The sequence below is a fragment of the Musca vetustissima genome, unplaced genomic scaffold (assembly GCF_032173495.1).
Source record: "Musca vetustissima isolate MV318-11 ecotype Yass unplaced genomic scaffold, APGP_CSIRO_Mvet_v1 utg76065, whole genome shotgun sequence".
NCBI lineage: Eukaryota > Metazoa > Arthropoda > Insecta > Diptera > Muscidae > Musca > Musca vetustissima.
In genome coordinates, this window is record NW_026877529.1 from 49,889 (window position 1) to 68,762 (window position 18,874).

The 18,874-nt window shown below is 34.0% G+C and overlaps 1 protein-coding gene across 1 annotated transcript; it reads right to left on the reverse strand.

The window, feature by feature from the left end:
- Positions 1-12,935: 12,935 nt before the first annotated feature.
- Positions 12,936-18,126, reverse strand: LOC133322132 (alpha-mannosidase 2). Its single transcript, XM_061531181.1, has 7 exons — positions 17,379-18,126; positions 17,015-17,316; positions 16,466-16,652; positions 15,810-16,407; positions 15,360-15,745; positions 13,225-14,329; positions 12,936-13,096 (listed from the first exon to the last, which is right to left on the reverse strand). The coding sequence occupies exons 1-7, from the start codon at positions 18,116-18,118 to the stop codon at positions 12,941-12,943; spliced, it is 3,474 nt and encodes a 1,157-aa protein (XP_061387165.1). The 5' UTR covers positions 18,119-18,126; the 3' UTR covers positions 12,936-12,940.
- Positions 18,127-18,874: the final 748 nt, after the last annotated feature.

The window sequence follows — 18,874 nt, forward strand, 5'->3', positions numbered from 1 at the left end:
ACGATTGAATCGCATATTTCGATCGGACCAGTTCGCCAATGCTGATCAAAAACTTTAGACACTTTTTCACCTTTGGAAAACCTAGAAATATTTGTCGGAGATATTTAGAATAAAATGTTATATAGATTTTGCTAACTTCGTTTGTCAGTTATTCCGTCCATCTATATGACTTAACCTTAGTTTAGTATAAACAATCAGATTTTTCTGAAAATTTTTCCAGAGGTTGGAATTTTACCCTGATTATCTTTTTTTCTTAGGAGACGTACTTGGTTACTAGGTTATAGGTGGGGTTACCTCAGCCCGTTTTGGAGATAAGTCAAAAAACATGTTTTGGAACCAAATTTTTTTGAAAAACTCCCTAAAGGTTGAACTTGGTTCTATCATGATCAAAATATAGACCGCAATTTGCCCTTTATAAAATGATGCAATATGTGGCTGTATCTGTTGTGGATCAATAGATATGGGTCTTAGGACCCTACAAAAACAAGGAAATTATGTCGCGTAGCCGGTATTGGTATATCTCCATAGGAGAAAGTCTTAAATTCTCGGCCGAAGGCTGTTCGCCCACAAAACTATTATTTAACAGGAGATTCTGTCGCGTAGCCGGTATTGCTGTCTGTTCATAGAAGAAAATCTCAAATGCTTGCCGAAGGGCGGCTACACAAAAAAATATTCTATTTAAAAGTAGTTTCTATTGCGTAGCCGGTGTAGGTATCTGTTCATAGGGGTCCAAAACCCAACTGCATTAAGACAAACCTCTCTGTCTTAATAAAAAGAATTATTTTCCAAAAAACTATGCTGAAACGTCAATAAGAATGGCAATAGATGGATCGACACAGGATTGGAATTGGCAAATACGTTGGTACCACAATTCCTTTACCTTATCTGGATTTATCACCAGGACTATTTCTTCGTCAAGAATAAGATAACCTAAATATCATATTAGAACCAATTTAAATGCAAATGTGACCCTCAAAATACCGAAAAATCGGTACACCCCGATATATGAGCTCTATCAGATAGGCCAATATTGATATTTTTTTGTAAGGGAGATTTTCTTTCCAATGAGGAATCAAAATTTAATATAGCAGCCTGTTTGATTGAACTCTATAAAATACTAAAATTTGGGAGGTACCGTTATATGGAGCCTACCCTAAAAAGTGGACCAATATTGATAATTTTTATAATGGGAGATATTCGATTGAAAAATACCAATATTTGTCCGATTGGGACAAAATTTTGCACAGAGCAGTGAATTAGGTCTATAATTATGTATGCGAAGTTTTGTTAAAATCGGTTCAGATTTAGGTATAGCTCCTTCATATAGTTTCGTCCGATTTTTTGTGAATGATTCACCAAACTTTCAATATATGATTTTGACAAAATTTTGCACAGAGTACTGAATTAGGTCCAGACTGATGTCTGCGAAGTGTTTTTAAAATCGGTTTAGATTTATATATAGCTCCAATATATAATTTCGTCCGATTTTATGTGAATGATGCACCAAACTCCCAATATTTGTCTGATTGGGATAACATTCTGCACAGAGTACTGAATTAGGTCAAAACTGATGTCGGCGAAGTTTTTTTTTTTTTAATCGGTTCAGATATAGGTATAGCTCCCACATTTCCCGTCCGATTTTTTGTGAATGATTCCCCAAACCTCCAATATATGTCCGATTTTGACAAAATTTTGCACAGAGTAATTAAATAGGTCCAGACTGATGTCTGCGAAGATTTGTTAAAATCGGTTCAGATTGTTTGTGAAGGATGCACCAGACTCCCAATATTTGCCCGATTGAGCAAAAGTTTGTATAGCGAATGCAATTGTGGAAAAAATAAGGTTTCTTGAAATCGGTACAGATTTTTTTTTATTTTTTTTTTCATATATAGGTCTAATATATTTTCGTTCAATTTTATGTAAATGGTGCACCGAAGGGCTTATGTTTGTGGGATTTACACCCTAGATACCAATTTTGTATATCATTAAAGAAATTTTTCCATGCAAGAAAAATTTAATAATCGCTTGGTACCAAATCTGGACTGTATGGCGGATGCATTAAAACTTCCCAATCAAGCTCCCGAAGTTTCTGGCCAGTCACTATAGATGTGTGTGGCCTAGCGTTGTCCTGGTGGAACACGACACATCGCCTTTTGCCGAAAAATAATGAATTTAAAATCGATGTCGATTTACGCATGTCCATCTGTTGAAATCACGATAGAGATCGCAAATTGAATATTGGTCGCAGACATTGCTATTACTCCTAGGATGATTGGCATTGCAAATGGGTTATATATTTGGCATTTTGGGGATAAGTTTTCCGAATTGGCTGTAATTTAGTATTTTGTGTGTACAAAGTTGTGCCCAGCCGAACTAAACCCCTTTTACACTTCTTTATATTATAATAGTTAATTGATTTGTTCCGCTTGTTGGGTTTATCCCCATATAGGCGCATTCCACCATAGTATGGGGCATATCTTCTTCTATAGCACATCACCATATTAAGAATTATTAATATTATTATGCATGTCCGTCCGTCTGTCCGTTCATGTATTTTTGTGAACAAAATACATGTCGCATTTATGATCCGATTTGGATGAAATTTGGCATATGTCACTTATTTGGCCCAAGGACGAACCCTATTGAAATTGGAGATAATCGGTTCAGATTTAGATATAGCTCCCATATATAGCTTCGTCCGATTTAATGTAAATGGTGTACCAAAGTCCCTATATATTTTTCGATTTGCACGAAATTTTGTATAGCCTATTAAATGAGTTCTAGAATAATGTGTGCTACGTTTCGTGAAAATCGGTTCAGATTTAGATATAGCTCCCATATATAGTTTTGTCCGATTTTAGATAAATGGTGCACCAAAGCCCATGAAAATCATTCGATTTGCACGAATTTTGGCATAGCGTATTGAATTAAGTCTAGAATGATGTGTACACCTCCTCGTCCGATTTTATGTAAATTAAGCTAGGCCGACTGACACAACGTACTGAAATTAATATAAATTAATCTCTGGCAAGTTAGCTTCCATATATAATTTTTACTTATTTATGTTAATTGTACACCAAATAATCAATAGGTGTCTGATTGAGAATACATTTTAAACAGTGCAGCATACCGAATAGCGTGTGTCAAGTTTGCTTTAAATCGATTTACACAAATCTATCCCACTGTGCGCAAACGACTCTAAACTTGCCCAAATGAAATGAAATTTAGCATAGGTTCCAGAAAGACATAAAAATCACATATTATTTCGTTCAATTTCATGTTGAAATTCAAAAAGGCGACGTCTTTTCGAATATACCCAAAGTGGTGAAGGGTATCATATAGTCGGCCCAGTCCAGCTTTAATACTTTCCTTACTGGTTTTCTCATGTCTTCTCTCAGAATAGTGGATGTCCTATCAGAACAAGACATTTCCGCTAGGACCCTCATTAATTTTAAATATTGAATTTCATACTCATTGTGGAGGGTATAAACAGTTCCACCGGGCCGAACATAACATTGTTTTAACTTGTTAATAATATATTTTTGTGAAATTACTTCGATAATATTGCAATAATAAGAGGGGGTTTGTAGCCGTATAAAGATCCCTATAATACAGCTACAATTATATATCTTTTGAAATCTACTCTTATACAGTGGGCAGTGGGTAAAATCTACTTGATAAATTCTTCCTACTGGATATTGTATTTATAAAATTTGTATTTAACAAATTTATTACAAGGATTTTAGACTTCATAATTTGTTGTGAAAGCCACTGTATATGGGCCAAAAACTCATTTTTTTACATATTTCTCAACAACAGTAGGGTTTCTCTCTTAAAACCCCATTCTCTCCATTTTAAATCGTCTCATTATCATCATATCAGCACATATTTTGTTATTGCATTTCAGCCAATCCCCCACAACATAGTGACAACCTGAAAGTTTAATTTTCTCAATCCCCATGTTTATCACGAACATGCCATGCATTTTAATGTGAAGAGCGGCCAATGGAGATGCAATGACATGTGATGTGACTGCAACTCAAACATAAGAGAATAACACAGTCCTCTGCTGTCAATGTTTACATTCGATTCGTGGAAATCAATGAAAAAACCAAAAAAGCACGTCCAACAACTGTCTGTCTGTCTTTGCTTATTAGGGCACTAGGTTTTTCCCGACCCGTTAAATGAAACACAAACCAACAACTGCACATTACTGTTTGAATGCAACAACAACAATGATGATGATTACCGTACGAAAAAAACAACAAAATACATGTGGGCAAAGAACGAAAAGCTTTCTCAAGGGGAGATTCTGTGAGTGTCTCTTAACATATCTTATCACAAAAAACAAGAGCGGAAGCAGGAAATAAACAACTTTATAACGGTACATAATTACTCTAAAGGAAGTTATCCTTACGAGATATCTCTCTTTTTAAATGAGAGGGAAAGATATTAAATCAACGGTAAATAAAGGTTTTCGTTAGAAAAGTTAGTGCTTTTCCCTGCAAAATTATCGATATTGTTGCTATTGTTGTAATACCAAAACAAAATGCTTTTGCTGTGACACAGTTTTGTATGACGTAGTCGTTTATTGTTGTTGACTTGTTTAACTTCAATGAAGTGGGGAGAGGGAGAGGGGAAGAGAGTGCGCTGGTGTGTAGGATTTGAAGTGATTGCATGTGCCGGACAAAGAACGTGTTTACTTATTTATGCATTGTCTTCTTGCCCATTCATTCCTTCGTTCAATATCATATAGAATGTGAAACGACGTCGACGACGTCGGGCATACCAAGTAATAAAATATGACACATAAATATTATGGAATGTGTTTCGTAGACAGTGTTGCCACTAAAAAAAGGTAATATCGATTGCTTACCAAAATGTTTCAACATACAGTCGAAATGGCGTATAACTACAAGGGTCAAGAGACCGGCGATATTGGTCGCTATAGGCGGCATGTCATTACAAACGATATCAAATAAAGGACAGATTTTTTCAGGACTTTGGTGTCGTATCCCCCAAAAAACCATGAGGATGGCAAACAAAATATATAAAATAATTTTGATAAGATCTTGAACATACCGGGATATATTGAAGTTGGGGCTATAATAAAACATAGAAAGATTTGATAACCGATATATCGACCAATATTAATAATGATAACCCAAAAGACCAAATTACACTCAATTCGGTGAAAAAACAAACAAACTGGGTATAAGGAGTACCAGAAACAATGGTCAAAGTGTTATATGGGGGTTCGATATATCCCATTTGCAATACCAAACAAACTAGGAGTACCAGCAATGTCTGTGTTCTATCTTATCAGAGTTCTATGTTATCATTCTAGACCTATTTTAGTACCCTATGCCCAATTTCGGGCAAATCGAAAATATAGATGGGCTTTGGTACACCATATATAAAATAGACGAATCTATATATGAGAGCTTTATCTAAATCTGACCCGATTTTCACGAAACTTAGCACACATCATTCTAGACCAAATTCAGTGTGCTATACAGAAATTCGTGCAAATTGAAGAAAATATAGGAGCCTTGGTACACCATTTACATAAAATCGGACGAAAATATGTATGGGAGCTGTACATATATCTGAACCGATTTTTACGAAACTTCACTTATGTCATTCTAGGCCTAATTCAGTGCACTATACCAAAATGCGTGCAAATCGAAAGATATATAGGGGCTTTGGTGCTCCATTAACATTAAATCGGACGAAAATATATATGGGAGCTATATCGAAATCTGACACGATTTTCACGAAACTTAGCACACATCATTCTAGATTCAGTACGCTATGCAGAAATTCGTGCAAATTTAAAGGTATATAGGGGCTTTGGTACGCCATTTACCTTAAATCGGACAAAAATATATATAGGAGCTATATTTAAATCTGAACCGATTTTCACGAAACTTGGCACACATCACTCCAGGCTCAATTCAGTTCGCTATGCCAAATTTCGTGCAAATCAAAAGATATTTAGGGACGTTGGTGCACCATTTACATAAAATCGAACGAAAATATATATGGATAGACAGGCACACGGACGGACATGCATAAATCGACTTAGAAAGTGGTTTTATGCATATTCTACGCGTATGGATGGCCCTTAAAAAGAATTTATTTAAAAAATCTACGCCTATCGAGCTAATAGCTGATGGAAAAATATTCTTTAAAAATATACGCCTTGAAAAAATATTCTTTAAAAATATACGCCTTGAAAAAATATTCTTTAAAAATATACGCCTTGAAAAAATATTCTTTAAAAATCTACGCCTTGGAAAAATATTCTTTAAAAATCTACGCTTATTGGTGCCCAAGTCCTTGGAAAAATATTCTTTAAAAATCTACGCTTATTGGTGCCCAAGTCCTTGGAAAAATATTCTTTAAAAATCTACGCTTATTGGTGCCCAAGTCCTTGGAAAAATATTCTTTAAAAATCTACGCTTATTGGTGCCCAAGTCCTTGGAAAAATATTCTTTAAAAATCTACGCTTATTGGTGCCCAAGTCCTTGGAAAAATATTCTTTAAAAATCTACGCTTATTGGTGCCCAAGTCCTTGGAAAAATATTCTTTAAAAATCTACGCTTATTGGTGCCCAAGTCCTTGGAAAAATATTCTTTAAAAATCTACGCTTATTGGTGCCCAAGTCCTTGGAAAAATATTCTTTAAAAATCTACGCTTATTGGTCCCCAAGTTCTTGGAAAAATATTCTTTAAAAATCTACGCTTATTGGTCCCCAAGTCCTTGGAAAAATATTTTTTAAAAATCTACGCTTATTGGCCCCAAATCCATGGAAAATTATTCTTTAAAAATCCACGCTTATCGAGCTATTTGTCCACAGAAAATATTCTTTAGGCGAACTGGTGGAGAAAATATCCACGGAGTCTCTGGGGACAAGGAATCTGTATAAATAAATTTTCAAAAATCTGTGGTCAGGAATTCGCCAATGGTTAGAAATTTAAAGAAGCCAAATCATATATACAGGAACTGAATATTAAGGAAGTCGAGACATTAAGGCGTGAATTTTTAAGTCCAGAGGCGTGATTTTGTATAAGGAATTTTACTAAAGCCATGAGATTTTCTACGGACGAAGACTTTTATAAGGAATTTTTTACTGCGGTGCTAAGGCATACATTTTTATAAGGTATTTTTCTACGGCTGTATTGAGACCCTAAGGTCCATAGAAAATGTTGGTTTGGGAAAAAATATTATATATTCATATGAAATTACCAATTTTAGGGAGATACTAGAAGTAGTTGATCAGTAGAGCCTTCTCCTATTTCAAACCTATAACATACATTATAAACCAAAGAGCGGAGCAGTATAGTCGGACGGGGCCGACCATATAATACCCTTCACAGCTTCTACGTAAATCTAACTTTGCGCTATTTGCACCCTCTTGAAACCTGACTAAAGGTCAACAAATATTACTAATATTCAGTAGACGAGGGCTGTCCAGATTTTCTTTACCATGGGTTATGTTGTGATGTTGGGCTTTCAATTGTGGCCTACAGATCGACTAAAAAAACACAAAATTTTAATAGTAGCCTATAGATCGAATCGAAAAAAAACACAAAAAATAAGTTTTCGGTCCACTTCATCCCAAAATTATTATCTGATCATCACCGAAAGTTATAGGCGTTGTCCTTGACCATTACTGGAATCTCATGGAAATTTTCAAAGCGATCAGCGCTATATTTCCGCCCTCTACTGTGGTTTTGGGTTACTAAATAATGTCTGAATACGTATGCACCTGTAAATATTTAAGTGTAGCTCCCACATTTGAGTACATACGACCATATAATTGGTATGAATTTAAAGGTCAACCACTCCTTTTGAACATGCTATGAACTTTTTGGGGGTAGGTCCTTCAGGGGCAAATATATACGCCATAGAATACAAATTTTGTCATATTTCACACAAAAGTCCGGGTCCATTTGACCCGCTAAATATTGACCGATCTTTATCAAAACAGGCATGCTTATTCTTTGGCTAGATCCCCTTCTCCATGCAAAAATTCGCGGTGTTTGGGCCATATTTGCGGCCACTGGAGCAACCAGAAATCAGACAAAAATAAAGTTTTTGGTCCATTTCATCCCCTAAATATTAACCGATCTTTTCCAAAAACAATAGGGGTCTTCATTGGCCAGAACCCATTCTACATGCAATTTCGTGATGATTGGTTCATTGGCCAGAACCCATTCTACATGCAAAATTTCGTGAAGATTGGTCCATAACTGTGGCCTGTATCGTGTTTACAAATTATAATGGACGGACGGACACACATGTCTAGATCGACTCAGCTAGTCGAGATATGACGATCGGTATACTTAAATATTTCGCCGCGTTACAAACTTTTGGGACTGCACAAAGCTATAATATCCTGACAAAATATCCATTCCGACCAATTTTCACATTTATCTAAATAGGGTTTCATATTACAAATCGCAAAGAGGCAATACTATTTGTATGGGGAAACACAAGATATTAATCTCAAATATTAAATAATCTTGAAAAGTACAAATAAATATGTTTTTTTATTTGCCATATTTTATCTGGAAGAAAATTCAATGACTTTTTTATAACATTTTGTTCCAAATAAATATTTCAAACATTTACAACCAAAATTGTTATAACATAATGCATTTTATGGTGGCATAATTTCTTCCTCTTTTTCACATGTCAAATGGTATGAAATGTAGGAGAAAAAATTAACAACAAACAATCAATGACATGAAATAGACAAACAAAAATTCATTCACACACACACACCGGCACACACATAAATTTTTTAACACTTCATGCAGTTGAGAATACCATTCAAGCAACATCAGGCCAACAACACACACAGAGATGAGATGAGTTTTTTTGTTTCAATATTTTTTCTTTATTAATATTTGAATATTTTTTTTTTTTTTTTGCTTCTGTTAAAATGATTCACTGTTTTGACTTGAGGGATGGTTTTTTTATTGTTATTATGTGTTAAATTTTGTAGTTAGATTTAAAAAACCGAACTAACACAATCGAACCATTCATTGATTGACAAAATGATGATGATTTTTGTGTGAAAATAAATGATTTATGCACGACAGTATGTATGGGAGTATGTTTCCGTTGTTTTAGAATTTTTTTTTTTTATTTAAATGATTTATTTTTTTGATTGCGATTGAATGTCTTGATTACAACGAGTAATGGCTTGACAATGATTTTTCCGGATAATACCATGAGCTTACTATGAAGAGGAACTCTCAACAATATATCCAAGTATCCAATTGTCACAGTAACACAGATTTAGTTTTGCGAAAAAGCTAAAGGAAGCTCGCTCATTCATTTTTGCAAGTTTTTTTTGTTTTCATTGTTCTCTATGTTAATCTCAGGGAAATAAACGAGTTCCATATGCAAATAAAAGCTTTTATTGAAATTCTCTTTGAAAGAGAAAGAAATGAAATGAATGGTAAAGAGAAACTTATTTTTTAGCTTTATTTTTTGTTGTTGTAAATATTGAAAATATGACGAAGCTTTATGCGAGGAACGAAGGTACTTTTTTAATATGCGTATAAGTAATATTAATTTCAAAAATTACGCATGCGTACACTGAACAACCTTAGGCGAGCTGAAAAATTAATGTTTAAACCAGTAAGGAAAGTAGTAAAGTCGGACGGTTACCGACTATATGATACCCTTCACCACTTTGGATGTATTCAACAGATGAATCCTAAGAGACGTTGAATTTTTGAAGGACCAGTAAAATGAAATTGGATCCATAAACATGTCATTCTGCAACCTATACTACATTTTTCATTTGGTCAGATATAGAGTTGCTTCTTACAATGGGACAAAATTATGTAAATCAATTTTAAGCAAATATCAATCGGACACCCTATTTGGATAAATATCTGAAAAACATGAGGAGTTTGCTGCACCATTTACTTAAAATCCGACGAAAATATATACTAAAGCTATATCGAAATCTAAACCGATTTCATCGAAACTTGTTACAGTTAAGTTATTCTAATTTCAGTATGTTTTGTGCATATCTGTCACATCTTGAGATCTTTGTGCATTTTGTACTTAAAATCGGGAGAAAATATATATAGTAGCTCTATGCAAATTTGAACCCATTTCAACAAAACTTTCCAAACTTTAGGGACTTTGATACACCATTTACATTAAATCAGACAAAAATATATATGGGAGCTATATCTGAACCGATTTTCACAAAACTTAACATACATCATTCTAGACTTTATTCAGTACGCTATGCCAAATTTCGGGCAAATCGAAAGATATATGTGGACTTTGGTGCACTATTTACCTAAAATCTGACGAAAATATATACGGGAGCTATATCAAAATCTGAACCGATTTTCGGGAAACTTAACACACATCATTCTAGACCCAATTCATTACGCTGCGCCAAATTTCGTGTAAATCGAAGGATATATAGGGACTTTGGTGCACTATTTACCTAAAATCGGACGAAAATATATGCAGGAGCTACATCAAAATCTGAACCGATTTTCACAAAATTTAACATATATCTTTCTAGACTTAATTCAGTACCCCATGCAAAATTTCGTGCAAATCGAAAGATATATAGGGACTTTGGTGCACCATTTACCTAAAATCGGACGAAACTATATACGGGAGCTATATCAAAATCTGAACCGATTTTCACAAAATTTAACACACATCACTCTAGACCTAATTCATTGCGCTGTGCCAAATTTCGTGCAAATCGAAAGGTATATAAGGACTATGGTGCACTTCTTAACTAAAATCGAACGGAAATATGTATGGGATCTATATCTAAATCGGAACCGATTTCACGAAACTTAACACACACCACTCTATACTTAATTTAGTGCGGTATGCTAAATTTCGTGCAAATCGAAAGATATATAGGTACTTTGATGCACCATTTACTTTAAATCGGACGAAAATATATATGGAAGCTATATCTAAATCTGAACCTATTTTCACAAATCTGTGTACACATCATTCTAGACTCAATTCAGTGCAATGTGCCAATTTTCGTGTGAATCGAAAGATATATAGGGACTTTGGAGCACCATTTACATTAAATCAGACGAAATATATATGGGAGCTATATCTAAATCTGAACCGATTTTCAGGAAACTTAACACACATCATTGTAGACCTAATTCAGAATTCTGTGTCAAATTTCAAGCAAATCAAAAGATATATATAGGGAATTTGGTGCACCATTTATTTTAAATCGGATAAAACTATATACGGGGGCTATATCTAAATTTTTCCCAATTTCAATAGGATTCGTCCTTGGGCCAAATAAGTCACATATGCCAAATTTCATCCAATTCGGATCATAATTGCGACCTATACTTTGTTTACAATTTAACATGGACAGACAGACGGACGGACGGACGGACGGACATGCATAAATCAACTTAGAAAGTGATTCTATGCATATTCTCAAAAGGAACCATGTGTCTATCTCATTTTCTTTTGCCTGTTACAAACATATGCACAAAGACATAATACCCTGTATCACAGTGTAGTGAAGGGTATAAAAATCCTCGTCTTCTATAGACCTTGAAAAACTTCACGCCTTGTGTTGGTCCTTTTTAAATATATTCTTTCAAAAATCCACGCCATGTTGGATGGTCCTATTCTTTATAAAATCTTGTAGAATGTATAAGATCCAAATAGTTAATATATAACTATGTGTTTTTATTAATAAATAAGTTTTTGTACAATTTTTTTTTATTTCACGTACAGGTCGGTTATGGTGCATAATCCAGTCACAAAACTAACATTATATATTTTTAATTAATATTATTGTTGGGATTCTTAAATTAGATCATGTCATTGTGAGATTCTACATTAAAAAAATAAAAACGTAATATAGGAAAAATTATTAAAATTATTTGCTTTTAAATAAATATTCTTTGTCAAATATATATAATACACACTATTAACTATAACTATTTTATTTTATTTAAGAACTCTATATTTTAAATGTTTATTATTATTGTAACCACTTTTTAAACATTCAGTTTTCATTTTAAAATTCTATATATCTTTGTTGAAAATTTCAAGTATTATTTTGAGTAGTTTTATATTTAATAATTGTCATCTTACAAAAAATGTGTATTTAAAAAAAATATCAGAACATTTTACGAAACGTGAAAAAAACGACATGATTTTTTAAGACACACATCTATATCAGAGATATTTTGGATACACAGACAGTTTTTGTCATTAATGCAATTTACAATTCCTAAGTCCTAAAGACAGTTAGAGGGGGGAATTGGTTTAGATTTTACTTTTTGTTTTAGATTTTTACTCTAAGTAACTATAGCCTGTTCTGACCAAAAATTCCTAGAAGTGGAATTTGAAAAAGAAAAACTAATGATTATGAAGAGATTAAGGTTATTAATTTATGAGAGGTGAAATTGAGATTCATTTAATTGTATATATATTTATAACTGGATTTGTAAAATAATATCTGAATTGAAATTGAAAATTTAATATTAAATAAAGTTTAAATTGAGATTCTATGGAAGATAATTCGTTTTTTCATTTAAAAGCATTAAAAAAATATTTTACAACCTTTTCAATATCATAAAACAAAATGTGTTATTCAAAACCTTTCAAAATTTGATAATCAAATTTAAAAGTAATAAAAATAAAACTGGTATTAACCTGTGTTGTCATCAGTCCATATATCCAAGATATAATAATAAAAAAATAATTAAAAACTAAAAAAGAAAAAAATTAAATTTCCATGAAATTCTAAAAGCAGTGTGTAAATATTCTTTTGGTCTGGATTTTGAACTAAAGAAGGAGAAGAAAGAAATAAATTAATTTAAAGTTAGTGCTATAATATCCTCTTCTCTCCTAGGCGAACTGCCTATTGTGGATGGTGGTCGTCAAATCAACTGGGTCTTTGTAATATAAATGCCATTGTGTCCATGGGGCACAAAGATAATTCCTCATCGTATTGATGCGACGACAAACGTTTAAGGAATGTCAATGTGGTTTTGTACACCGATGATACATTGGCCATTTGTAGAGCATGATGTAAATTTAACTGGAATATTGAAAAGATAACAAGGAATCTCTATTATTTATAGGTATTAAACTACGCGAAGAATTTAGATTTTTTTAAATATCAATTGAAGAAAACGAAAACAGAACATAAAAAAACTTCCCACTTACCTCTCCATCATTTTTGCTTTCCAATCCGGAACACTGCATCAAACTGGTACGATGCAAAACAATGCCAGTATTCAGCGTGGTACGCGGTTTACGATCTCGAGCAACAGCCGGTACCGAATTTGTAGGATTTAAATTTCGCATTACAACAATTTCCATATCATCACCCAAAGCCGAATGACTGCTACCAAATTCTGGCAAAACACCTAGCCAATCATTTTCAGCAAAAATAAATTTATCAAATGGATTTAATAGCGACTTCGAATTACGATAGGCGGTCAGAGTTAATGCACCAGCAGGATGATTATCGGCAAGTTTTTCACAACCTTCAATACGTTCCAAAACAACACGGAATATATGTAACACAGGACGATTGTCCAATACACCTTGTCCCACGCCACGTTCATCATCGTGTGTTAAACGACGATCTTGCATTATTTCCACTTCACCTTGGGCCAGCGATGAACCACCCAAAGGTTGGGCAGATACCACCGTCAAACGTAGACTATCATCTTCTATGTAAATAGCCGATGGTATGGGATAGTAATTAGCTTGCAAGGGGATTTTAGTAAATCGTTGACGTTTTATTATTTGTAAACCATTTAAATCGGTATAGAAGGTATCGCCACTGCGTAAACGTGTTTGCAAACGCATTACCACTTCTGTATCATCCATACCGACAATATCAATATTATTACGTATCTCGGGAGCTTCACCTTCGCGGAGAATTGTGTGATGGGTACCAAATGTCAAGCCCGCTGAAACACTTGATTCGAGTGGACCTTTTGTCACTAAAACTACTGGGGTATGACTATTGACAATTGGTGTAGCTGGACCATTTGGCAAAAACAGATATGCACCCGAACGATCACCATTAATTCTTGTACCATATTTAAAGAATTGTACCCTTACCGGGGTATGAGATTCTGATTCTTTTATTTGTATTGATTTCATCATTCCGTCTGAACTAAATGCCACAGTGGGGCCGGAGCCCACTTTCAGTGACACCTCACGATGTTCACCAAACTGCACTTCTTTTGGATAATCACCCAATTGTGTGGTAATTGGATTTGTCGTCAATATGAGATTCGAAGCAAATGTTATGTAGCTGCAAAAAAAGTTAAAAATTAAAAGTATTATTTACAGGTGGTTGTTTTATAAGAATAATTTATAAGACAAATCAGATTTATAAGCGTGGATTTGTCAAGGGAGATTTTTCAGGGACTATCAGAAGACGTGGACTTTTTAAACAATATTTTTCAAAGACTATCAAAAGGCGTGGATTTTTTAAAGAACATTTTTCTATGACTATCTGAAAGCGTGGATTTTTAAGAGAATATTTTTCAGGGACTATGAAAAGGCGTGGATTTTTTAAAGAATATTTTTCAGGGACTATCAAAAGGCGTGGATTTGTTAAAGAACATTTTTCTATGACTATCTGAAAGCGTGGATTTTTAAGAGAATATTTTTCAGGGACTATCAAAAGGCGTGGATTTTTTAAAGAATATTTTTCAGGGATTATCAAAAGGCGTGCATTTTTTAAAGAATATTTTTCAGGGATTATCAAAAGGCGTGTATTTTTTAAAGAATATTTTTCAGGGACTATCAAAAGGCGTGGATTTTTTAAAGAATATTTTTCAGGGACTATCAAAAGGCGTGGATTTTTTAAAGAATATTTTTCAGGGATTATCAAAAGGCGTGCATTTTTTAAAAAATATTTTTCAGGGACTATCAAAAGGCGCGGATTTTTAAAGAATATTTTTCAGGGAGGTGGATTGTTTAAAGAATATTTTTCAGGGAGGTGGATTGTTTAAATAATATTTTTCAGGGAGGTGGATTGTTTAAATAATATTTTGAAGGGAGGTGGATTGTTTGAAGAATCTTTTTTAGGGAGGTGGATTGTTTAAAGAATATTTTAAAGGGAGGTGGATTGTTTAAAGAATATTTTGAAGGGACTATCAAATGGACTATGGATTTGAAGTATCGATTGTTTTAAAGACCCTCAGAGTATCAATTATGGATTTTTAAAGAATATGTTTTCAAAGACCATCTTTGTTATAAGCATGGATTTTGGATTTTTTCAATGACCAACCCATCCCTAAAAAAAAAATTCTGAAAGCCTTCTTCATTATACTTACTTCTTATTTATAGATTCTGGAGTTTCAGCCTTTACAATATATGTCGATAGACCCAGTGGCGCAACTTTAGCCTTAAATATCAAACGATATTTTGTAGTAGATGCCTGTGGTGTTATCGTGTTCGAGAAGGTATCTTTATGCCATGTCCAAACTGGTGAAATTTGTATTTCCACAGGATTATTATTCGAGTCGACAACGCTGACAAATGGTGAAGCCACATGGAAATCAACAATTTCTTCACGCCACTGTGGCAATGAATTGTGCAATACTAAATGTTTTTGTGGCAATTCTTCACCCAATATTATGGTGGTACGGGTGTCATCGGGTCCCGGCCAACGGGAGTCATCCATGTGGAAGTAATTGAAATTGGTATCGGCATTGTAAATCTAAAACAATCAAAGGAACTTTGACAATAATTTGTTTCAAATAAAACTCTTTCAATCTTCCTACCGATTTCTTGGTCAGCAGTTTATACACTGCTTGTTGCATTACAAATTTACAATTTTTCACTGCGCTCAACATACGCTGGGCATAGTCTTCAACAACATGCGTTTTTGCGGTACCCGTAATACCATCATGATGTTGAAAAAGCGATAATTGCCTTCTAGCATCCTGTAACATTTCATCAAATTTTACACCATCATCCCATTTATTCCATGAACTAAGCATTTCTGCACTTCGTATGTAATGAGTCAAAACTCTATCCATACGTTTATGATATGGACGTGAAGTAAAGTAACCACTCCAATAATTATCTGAACGATCAGCATAGGTAAAGAAATCACCACTAAGTGTTGGAAAACTTCTTTGCTTCTGCCTTTGCTCTTCATGCACCGCATCAAAATATTCTTGCAATGTTCCAAATTTAGCCTCAACGAAATATTTCCGCTCCGAATTAATGTGGGTAAAGAGATTTTCATAATTCATACGCTGAACTTCCCATTCAGTACTTTGACTATAACGGAAATCATCACCCAATGGGAAGAGTAACACATTGGTGCGATATAGTTCGGCTTTCTTTTTCCATTGATCCACAAGTAGTTCGGCTCTGTAAGTAGATTTTATTATTGGAAATAATTTAATATTAAAATGTACGATTAATTTACCTTTCTGCCACATTATGATCTCCAATAGTCTTTGGTGGCACCCGCCATGGACAGCTTAGGCCAAAACCGGGCACTCGCTTAAAATCGAATTGACAGCAAATCTTGGGATCCGGTCCACATGAGTGGGGTATGTCATATGAATAGAATGGCATCATATGGGTGAAAAGTTCAGTTTCTCCCGAGTCATCTAAATAAGAACAAAAATTTTATTATTAATAAAAAACCATATCTCAGGAAATATAGATTTTTCCAAGACAAACTGGACCCATAGGACTATACGTTGTAAAAAAATCAAATGATCCGTTAACAACTGATTTAAATTATTATTTTTTTTAAGTTCAACGTAAGAAGTAGTATAATTTGGCACTACGGATTCTAAGAAAAAAAATAGACCCCATTCCCATCTTAATTTTGGTAATTTGAAGATCCTAACCTCATTTTCAACCCATAAAACTTGATATTGGATTTCGATATCGAAGAAAATAAAAAACTCTATTTTTTTTCTTTGGGTTCCTCATTTTAGAGGGTAAAAAATTTACATTTACTTACCCCACAATTGCCGCCAATAGAATTCCAAATTACGTTTCAAAGCCAACTCCTTTTTAACCGAATAATGGGTGCGTTGTATCAAAGCATTTTCAAATCCTGACTTTTTCAAAATATACGGCATTGAAGGACTGTGGCCAAACGGGTCAATAGCCCATGATGATATGGGCGTGACATTCAGATATTTCTTAAGCCAATGTTGGCCCTCTGTCAATTGCAACAACATATTATGCCAATGAGAATTGGCCTCGTCAGGCATAACCCAGCCACCGGAAACAAATTCCAATTGACCATTTTGGACCAATCTGAAAAAAGAATATTTTAATGATTTAGTAAAAAATTCAAAGATCTAAATATTGAAACCCACTTTTTAACTTCTAATTTATTTTTTTCGCCTAAATCCTCATAGAATTTTGAAAAATACGATATCTCAGCCCATATAAATTTCATATCGGGATTCTCACGCAGATGGCGCAGAGCATTCGAGAGTATGTGTTTCGTTTCATGATCATAGTAATCATCAAATGTCTTAATCCACCCTGGATCATTGTGTGAATGTGGCACTACAAACACCTTCAACTTATGATGATCATTATATTGCATGGGATCATATTTAATATTCCATCCCTGTTTCCAAACTCCACCATCTATGTCCTCAAATGACATTTTACCATACATATCCAACATTTGTATATCAGGTTGTGGAACTTGCTGGGGATCAAATTCACATGTCTCATCTCTGGCTATCATATTTTCCTCGTCATTTTTTCCATCCTGAATGAGGCCATCATCCAATTCCTTTTTCATCGCTTTCGAATTTTTCACCCCACCATTTTCATTTAATTTGTTTATGGTATTTTCTGCATATCTCGGCCTGCCATCATCACTGTGACCGGCATCTTTATTTTTCGGACCATATACAAGGCCCATGTCAGGTTTTTGCAATACCTGCTTATTGTATTCATGTTGTTGGGCTTCCAAAGCCATAAAGTTAGGCTTTTTGTCCTCCTGTGGAGCCGCATAATTAATCATAAAGTATACGGTCAAAAAAATTGCCACCGATATGCCACATAGCATAATGGCAAAACGACGTCGTACTCTTATCATTTTTTTGTTGTTGTTTTTGTTTATATGTTGTTAACAATTAAAACATATCTCACTACCTATTCGAAAATTCAATTGCCAATGGACTTAAAAGATGCCGATATCACCGTCTATTTACTTTTCATTTTTCTTCAACACAAATCAATTCTGCTCCCCAAATCAAAAGATAATGTCTATGCCCCAACAATTTGGGTATGAAGGCGATGATAACACATTCAAACGCCGTCGTGTTTGTGAAAGCAGTGGCTATGATAGATGTAACACACTCTAATGTCAGAAACAGAACGGTATTTTGAAACTAGATTTTTATAAAAAATATGAGAATGCGTGGATTTTTTCCACGACTATCTGAAGGCTTGGATTTTTTAAAGGATATTTTTGTCAATGGCTATCAGAAGGCGTGGATTTTTTAAAGAATATTTTTATGGGACCAAAACAAGTCGTGATTTTTTTTAGTATAGAGATACATCAAAAGGGATATATAAGGCGTGGATTTTTTAAAGATTACTGTTTCTAGGCCTATATAAGGCGTGGATTTTTTATAGATTATTTTTTCTAGGCCTATATAAGGCGTGGATTTTTTAAAGATTACTTTTTCTAGGCCTGTATAAGGCGTGAATTTTTCAGGATTACTTTTTCTAGGCCTATATAAGGCGTGAATTTTTCAGGATTACTTTTTCAAGGCTAATATAAGGCGTGGATTTTTTAAAAAATTCATTTTCAAGGCCTATATCAGGCGTGGATTTTTTAAAGATTACT

Coding starts and splice junctions, on each gene's coding strand:
- LOC133322132 (XM_061531181.1), bottom strand. CDS start 18,118: ATGATAAGAGTACGACGTCGTTTTGCCATTATGCTATGTGGCATATCG. Junction 16,408..16,465: donor GATCATAATGTGGCAGAAAG/GTAAATTAATCG, acceptor ATCTACTTACAG/AGCCGAACTACTTGTGGATC. Junction 13,097..13,224: donor AAAGCAAAAATGATGGAGAG/GTAAGTGGGAAG, acceptor TCAATATTCCAG/TTAAATTTACATCATGCTCT.